Source organism: Anthonomus grandis, chromosome 2, assembly GCF_022605725.1.
Source record: "Anthonomus grandis grandis chromosome 2, icAntGran1.3, whole genome shotgun sequence".
Classification (NCBI taxonomy): domain Eukaryota; kingdom Metazoa; phylum Arthropoda; class Insecta; order Coleoptera; family Curculionidae; genus Anthonomus; species Anthonomus grandis.
Genome location: NC_065547.1, coordinates 45731462 through 45740372, shown reverse-complemented (window position 1 = coordinate 45740372; position 8911 = coordinate 45731462). Strand labels below are relative to the sequence as shown.

The 8911-nt window shown below is 32.8% G+C and overlaps 1 protein-coding gene across 2 annotated transcripts in view; it reads left to right on the top strand.

Annotated features, from left to right (window-relative positions):
- Positions 1-326: 326 nt before the first annotated feature.
- Positions 327-8911, top strand: part of LOC126747676 (zinc finger protein 142-like) — an 86356-nt gene continuing 77771 nt past the window's right edge. For both annotated transcript variants that reach the window (XR_007664324.1, XM_050456453.1), the window contains exons 1-5: positions 327-515; positions 568-668; positions 727-934; positions 989-1174; positions 8717-8905. Coding sequence is in view for 1 of the 2 variants with exons in the window: in XM_050456453.1 (XP_050312410.1) it covers positions 415-515; positions 568-668; positions 727-934; positions 989-1174; positions 8717-8905 (785 nt within the window). In the remaining variant the exon portion in view is untranslated. The remainder of the gene's footprint in view (positions 516-567; positions 669-726; positions 935-988; positions 1175-8716; positions 8906-8911) is intronic.

The following is an 8911-nucleotide window of genomic DNA, read 5'->3' as shown; positions in this document are numbered from 1 at the left end:
TATATTATAAAAATTACTATCACAATTTGAAGACAAGCCTAGAATATCAAACGCATAAGAAAACTCATGGATATTTTTGTAATCGTACTGGCTGTAGTCAATCGCTTTATATAAAAGCACTTTCAAGCCCATGAATATCGAACGTAACTCTAAATTCCTTGCAGAATCAGTTAAAAGTTAAATGTTTCATCTTGAACGTTTTAAGTACTCCTTCCATTATATAATAATGTGAACTAGCCTTAAGGATAGCGCTAAATATCGATATTGGGCCATCAGCTCTAGCAAATCTGACATATGTTATCGACAATAGCATGTCACAGCTGTTCATTGGATGTTGAACGTTGCATTGTTGACAAAAGTAAAATGTCAAACAAATAATAAATAACCCTTCTATAATAAATTAAGTAAAAAGGGATGGAACCTTCGGAATTTAAGCTAGAAGAGCCCGAATATGTAGACATAAGTGAACTAAACTTAGATATGACTATTAGTTCTGGGGAGATAACTCCTTCCAGGTAGCCCCAACCCTTTTTTTTATCAATCAAATTTCATCCCTTATGTTTTCAGTAATATACTTGAACAGTTCTATACGTGTGCGCTCTGCAACTATAAAACCAAGACTAAAAGTCTTTTAATAACCCATGGACTGACCCACCAGGAAACCGAGAGCAAGTCACCTTGCAGTTACTTTATAAATTCAATTGAAAAGTTTAATTTTTTTTTTAGATATTTTTGAAAAACATGCAGGAACTCATTTATCCAATAGAATATTCAAATGTGGGGTATGTAGCTTCGAGACCAGAGTTCAAGACACTTTTGAAAAACACTTGCAAACTCACAATCCTACGAAGCCCATTAAGAGGTATTTGTGTTACAGCTGCGATTACGAAACTAGAGATAAAAGTGCTTTGCAAAAGCACGAGCTGACACATAAGTAAGAAATTGAAATATAATTAATGATGATAGTTTAAATATTTATGTTCCATAGGAGTATCGATGAAGTAGAGCATTATAAATGTGAGCAGTGCAATTTTGTTACAAAGCATCTTGTATCGATGCATAATCATGTGCTCAAGATTCATAATAAGGATAAGATTGAGAAGTTTCAATGTCCGGACTGTGACTTTAGTACATATCATAAGGTTTCTCTTAAAAGTCATAGTTTAACCCACAAGTAAGTAGTCATAGACTTTTCTTTAGCATGTTTTATTGCATTAGTTATTTTTACTTGATTCTGCCTAGTTAAGCCTTAGTTTTAAACATTAAACAATAGGTACTGTATGTTCAGTTATTATTAACTATACTTGGGTCTATCTAAATTGATCTGATTTAGTTAATTTTAAATTGCTTTTTGAGGATATAAAGTTGCTCCTACAAAGATTTCCTATTCTATATGGCTACCTCTTATATGCTACACTATTTGAATAACTTTATGTTTTTAAGTATGAATAATATAATATAAGTGGAAAACTTGAATCTTATCTGGAAAATGTTACCTACCAATTTGAAAAGAAATTCTCTCACTATTCTCACTATTCCTCATATATAATAAATCTCTTCACTATTCCTTATCATACTATAAAGTTATTTATTAATCATCATAATTTAGCATGATCCATAAGATTCTTGTTTACCGTAACTTTTTATATTTAACTTCTATCATTAGATATAAATTTTTTCTGCTTTATGAGAATGAAGTTGCACTTACTGTACAAAATACCTTTGGTTACTTCAGAACAGGAAAATACTTTTTATTTATTTCAACACCACAGCCAATTTACAAGAATATAATAAAATACATAATATGAAAACAAACATAACTGTAGCAAAAATAATGAACAAAAATGCAAAAAATACAAAAACGTAAAACATAATCCTATCAGCACTTAATTTTTTTTGAGTCTTAATTTAAATGAATTAACAGACCTATCTATGAAGGGGTCAGGATTATATATACATAAAATGCTCTCATCATTCTCGCACTGGTGATTGGAGAAAAGAATTCGTAATTAGTATGATGGAAAGGCAAATGAAATACAGCAGGATTCTGACATCTATTATTGATATTGAATGGTCCCCTTTTCAAAATATCCAGGCAACAAAAAATTCTATTTAATATTTAATAAAATGTGTTTGAGTCCTCTGTGGTTTAATACTATAGGTGTTAAATATATTCTCTATTATATTATAATTTTAATTGCTTCCACATGGTTAGAATAAAAAGGTGACCATACAGGTGACGCATATTCAAGCCCAGAACGAACAATTATAAAAGCCTTAATATTTTTAATAGTCCAAATGTGCATCTTTCCATACTCTAAGGACAGAGAATTCTGGCCCTTTTGTAGTAAAAAAAGCCTATATTAAATCCATATTATTCATTTTCAATGATAATTGAATAATTCACAAATAAATAATTACATAGCTAAAAAAATAAATAAAATATTATAAATACAAATTGTTGTTTGGAAATAACAAAATAGGACTAGGCACTATATAGAATATCACTACCGTTATACAGAGGAAAACAGAAAATATGAAAGTAAAGGTATTATTAAATGTGTTTTATAAATAATATATAACATATTAATAAATATATATTGAAAATGCTTTATTGTTATTAACAAAGAAAAATTGTTCTAAACAAAGCTACCTTAAATTACTACCACTAAACTTAACCACTACACCCCATACACACTCGAGTTCCAAAACAAACATCAGAAAACAATACATAAGAACAGCAGAAAAAAAATACATAAAAAGTAAATTAAATTCCATAATTATCCCCTCAAGTATAAGATAGCAAAGAATTCTAACAATACAAACAAATCAAATAAAATTCAAATACTGTAAATTAGAATGTGTCGACGTAGTATTCATCCAGTGAATAGTAACATTTTTCGTCAAAAGTGTCAATACATGTTGCCTCCCTGATTCCACCTGGTAAACGATTGAAAATTTTGATTCCCTCGTAGAAAATAGATTTTTTAGTTAATGTGGAGAAGGGGATTGGAAGATTTAGATCGTTCACTTGACGCGTTAAGTATCTTGGATTTGGGGTTATAAATTTAAAGCGATTTGCAAAAAGTAAGCAGGCCACTTCCTGAATATAGAGGGAGAAGACAGTGTGTATGCCCAGCCTAACAAATAATGGGCGACAGGAATCTCTTGGTTTAGCCCCACAGATGTAACGTACAGCAAGCTTCTGTAAAACAAGCAGCATTTGTAGAAGGTAGGCAGCTGCATTACCCCAGAAGCAAATGGCATACCTAAGGTGGGATTCAATTAATGAAAAATATACAGATCTTCCAAACTCCATGCCAAGCTCCAGGGTAGCCACTCTGACTGCAAAACAACCTGCAGACACCTTTTTGCAAGTACCGAGGATATGCTCTTCAAATATGAGTTCTCTGTCAATGAATATACCCAAAAATTTTGTATTATCAAACTGCTGAACTACTGAATTAGAAAAAGGCACGTGGTCTAGAGCACACTTAAAACACAATAACTTGGTTTTTTGAGGATTTAGTGACAGCAAGTTTGATTCAAATCAGAGATTTACTGCCTGAAGATCAGTTGCTAATGTAGTTCGCAGAGTATCTGTGTCTGGGCTGTGCCAAAGAAGTGTGGTATCATCGGCAAATAAAGTAAATTGCCCCCATACATTAAGATTGGTAAGATCATTTATGTATAGGAGAAGAAGTATAGGCCCCAAAACTGAACCCTGAGGAACTCCCAGAGTACTTAGATCCTACAAGCACTCGTTGTTGCCGATCTTGCAGATAGGAAGCGAACCAAGAAGATGAAACTCCCCGAAAACCATAATGATGAAGCTTCTGCAGCAGAATCCAGTGGCAGACACAATCGAAAGCCTTCGACAAATCACAAATAACTGCCGCCGAAACTCCACCAGCATTTATCTGGGAGTAAAGCTCATGAAAAAAATTAAACATGGCATCATTGGTACTGGTATTTTCACGGAAGCCAACTTGAAGTCTGGTGAGGATGTTTTTGGACTTTAAAAAGGACATTATTCGATTTTGAACCAATTTTTCGATTACCTTTGATAGCATAGACAAGAGAGAGATGGGACGAAAGTTGGAACGATTATCAAGAGCTCCACCCTTGTGAATTAGGATAACTTTAGCTGATTTTAGGCAAGATGAAAATATCCTCTTGCTCCAAGAAAGGTTAATTGCGTCAACTAGTGCCTTTAGCGCCGTTTCTGGAAGGTTGAGAAAAATCTTAGCTGAAAGGTTGTCTTTTCCAGTTGAATTTTTATTTTTTTCAGTATACAGAATATCCTTGAGTTCGTTTAGGTTTGAGGGTATAAAGGAGAAGGAATTTGGAACATGAATGGCTGGCATAAAGGAAAGAGGATCCACAGAAGGGTTCAAATTTTGCTGAAGTTGTAGAGTATTATTAGAAAAAAAATTGTTAAAATCATTGGGAGAGACTTCAAGGCATTGTCTTGACTGCTTACCACAATTGTGACGAATATCATTAATAATTTTCCAACTCTCTTTCCAATCTTTTCCCATGTAATCATATTATTCATACATTTGAGAGATGTATGTTGGTGTTACATCTGGTTTTATAATCATGTATGTCATAAATTATGATTTATTTACAATTAAACTTACTTTTATAAATTTGATTACATCTTTGAAATACTAAAGTTGAGGTAATAGGATAGATCATATTTAAGAGATCTATGTGAGATTTATGTAGTTTCTTCATAACGTTGCCCTCAATATTGTGATTGTAATTTATTGAAGTTACAGTTGACATTTCATAATACTTATGAAATGCCAAATTACTTGCATGTTGAATGTTCATTTTTCTTGATAAATTCTTGATTTTGAAGATAATTCTTTTAAATAATCAAGAATAACTGAGAATATAGCGTCTTTAATTTGTCATACTTACTTGCTATTTTGTAAATTTTGTCTCAGTATATAAAATCAGTCAGGTTTTCGTAAACAGTTCAGAACAACTACTTGTCTTGTAAAGCTTATTAATGATATAAGACATAATGAAGATAAGAGACTAACAACTTGCCTTCTAGGCTTTAGTAAAGCATTGAATACACTTATTCATGAGATATTACTTGCAAAATTGCACTATTTTGGTTTTTAAGATAATTCATATTAAAATCTTACCTTTCTTATAGATTCCATTGAGGTAATTAAAAATTATGTACTATTTATGTAGAACTACAGTAGTGGAAAAAAGTAGAGCAACATTCGAAAATACTTTATTTTTCAAGCAGTGAATGTAAACCACAAGTAAAATTAATTCCAGTAATTTATTATTACACAAGCAATTTAATATTAAGAAAAAAAAACATGTTTCCTTGTCCTTAGTATTTTTGTATTAAAAAATTATTTTTTAGGTGGAAAAAAGTAAAGCAACATTTTTTAATATTTGTTTTTATTTCATTTTTAATAAATAAAAAAAAATATAAGTTAATATTTTGTAAAGTACCCGCTATTCTTAATTACATCTTCACAACGTTTTGGCATAGATCTTATTAGCTTAGAAATAATCCCTGGATCCATATTCACCCATGCTTCCTTCAATGCTTTAAACAATTCTTGCTAATTTTTATAAGATTTTTCTCCGATTTTGGAATCTAAAATGTCCCGCAGATTCTCAATTGGATTGAGATCAGGAGATTGTGAAGGCCATTCCATTACATTAATGTTTTCCTTTCTGAACCAAGCTTTTACGAACCGAGAAGAATGCTTGGGATCGTGGTCCTGTTGAAATAAATGTCTTAAAGGCATAGTATTATCAGCATATGGAATCATTTGGCTCTCTAATATGTCTTTATATCGAAACCGGTCCATTATACCTTCTATTTTATACAGGGGGCCCATACCATAGCCCGAAAAGCATCCCCAAGCTATTACTGCTCCACCACCATGTTTCACTGTTGAAACATGAACTTGGGGTTGAGTCTTTCATTGACAGGGCGTCTAACATACACAATTCCATCACTTTTGAACAAACAAAACTTGGATTCATCGCTCCAGATTACCTTTTTCCAATCATGCTCTGTATAATGTAGATGCGTTTTGGCAAAACTTAAACGGGAACGTCTATTTTTTTTGACAGCAACGGTTTTTTGGCAGGTCTTCTGGCAAATAACTTGGCCTCTAATAGTCTATTTCTCACCGTCCCCGAAGTCACGTTTACTCCAAGCTCTTCGGATATGCGGTGCTTTATCTTATTGGATCCCAGAAAATATCGGTATATGGAGTGGTTTTTCTACGTCTCCCTGACTTTTACCATATGTTTTTATCTACAGAAATTTTATGCTAAAAGTCATCATCTAATATTTATTTTAGCAACTTATTAAATGTTGCTCTACATTTTTCCACTACTGTATGTACCTTAATTACTGGAGTGTCACAAGTCTCTATTTTAGGACCTTAATTGTTTTCCTTGTATGTTACTGATATGGAAACAAATTTGATTTATGATACCAAATTTTAGCAGTATGCTCATGATTCACAACTATACAGCAGTATAGGGCAGTTTGTCCCAATTTTTTACCTCTTTTCTGAACAAAGTTAAATAATGATTTGGATAACATTACTAAATATGCTGAAAAACACAGTTTAAAACTGAATGCTAAAAAATCATGCGCCCTTTTTTAAGATCCAATAAAATTCAACTCGAAGTAGCAAGGACTAAATATACTCTAAAAATCTAAAATACGAGTAATGAATAAAACCAAAAATCTTGGATTGATTGTTGATAGCAGTTAAAGCATTTTAGTTCATTTATATAAAAAGTTTAGTATTGCTTATTTGCATCAAAGGCATTTATTACTATTCCATCACATTACTACTATCTTTATTTGACTATTACAATGTAGCTTATCCTCCTCAAACCCAAGGTGAAATGAAAACATATCTTTTTAAAACACGTACTTTTTTGTAAAGTGTTGGGTCCAAAAAACAACAAAATATCAAAAAAAATTTTTTTTTTTGTTTTTTACTGTAAAAAGTAAGGTATCATATTTGATACCTTGGGTTTAAATAAATACAAAAAAAGTTGCAAAAAAAAACTTTGTTGGTGAAAAAGAGCAAAACAATTTCGCTCAACGGAGCAGCAAAGATATACGTCACATGAGGCATACTTAACAAATGTCAATTTACCACATTTCGGATATCGACATTTTGATTTGGATTTCTGGTCGTGTTTGGTAAATACTGGTAGATGAGTGTTTCCTTGCTTCCTCTCTCTTCTATCTGGAATAGGCTGAATTTTCCTTTGTTTTCGGGGCGTTACCTGCTCTTCATCAGAATCACTTTGCTCGCAATCTGCTTGAGGAATATCCGTGTAAACGAGAGTTTTGGCAATTGATAATTTGAAGTCAAGGTAATCTAAGATTTCTTTTCTCCGCAAGCCTTCTGCAATAGCATTTTGTCGGTATTCCAGCCAAGACGCAGCTACGGCAAAATGCAAAAAATGATAAATTGTACGTACTGTCCACTTTTTGGTACGTCCACGCATTGCATACTTTCCAATGACTCTATCTAATAAATCGACGCCTCCCTTAAAGTTAAACTGGAATGGTTCAAATTCTCGGACACGGGACCAAGTTTTTTCATAGCTTGGTAAATAATGGGCAAGACGCTCGTCATCCGAAGAATCACTCATATTTTCTGCCATATCCATATCCTCTATACTTTCTAATCCATCCTGATGATCAAGGTTAATATTAACCAAATCCAAGTCCACATCTACTTCATCCCAACTCTCCGACGATAAATCGCCGATATCTGATTGGTCTAGGTCCAGATTAAGAACTAATTCTTCTAGCTCGAAGCTGGTTAAGGCCCCTAAAGATTATTTCATAGACGAGTGACGAAATAATGATGTTCAACAAGGCAAATGATTAAAAAAACCCAAAATATGATTTTATATTTAACACACAAATTCCTAGCAATTCATTTATTTTTGTAGTCTTAGAGACCCAAGATATCACTGGTGATACCTTTACTAAGTCTACCATTTGCGGCACGATTAGATTACTAACAGAGAATTTTTTCTGAATGAGAACCTGCCGTCAATATATAACAATAAAAAAGCAAGAACAATATTACTTACTCTTATTTTGGTCAAAAGGCATAATGATGCAACGTGCACTTGCAAATGTAAACAATACACTAACCTAACCTCACCACTACAGCGTGCGTCGGCGAAATAAAAATGTGTGCGCATATTTGGCTATGTATCATTTATGATACCATCGAGAACTGGCGGCTAATTGCTTCAGGGCGCCGAAAAAAAAATTAAATCCTCAGGTATCTCAGGTCTGAGGAGGATAAAATAATGTTCTAATAACTAATTTTATCCAAAAACTGCAAAATTCCTGTCTGAGGTTTTCTTATGTAATCTCATACAGAAGTCGCATAACTCCTTTTCTTAAGCTTCACACTTATTTAAATATAGAAAATAAGCGAAAATATCATTTATAACATAATCAAAACTGGGCAACCACCATACCTAAAAGAGCCATTTAATACTGGATGATTATATCCAGAATAGATATTTTAATCGCCATATATCAACATCGTACATCCGCGTTTCAGCTTTGTGAGGATTCAAATGTGGAATCCTTAACCTACTTATGCAAAAAAATACTATTTTTTATAAATTGAAAAAACGGCTCTCCTTTAACCGTCTAACCTCTTTTTAGAAAGCCTGGTGAAGTGCCGATGTACAAATGCTCAGAATGCCCATACGAAACTAAAAATAAACAGTTCCTATCCAATCACATGAAAAAACATTTGGACAGCGTCGCGTGCCCGATATGCCAAAAGATGATTGTTCACCGAGGGATGCCTCTGCACCTAAAAACCCACGATCCCAAAGAAGCCGTTAAGAAGTATTA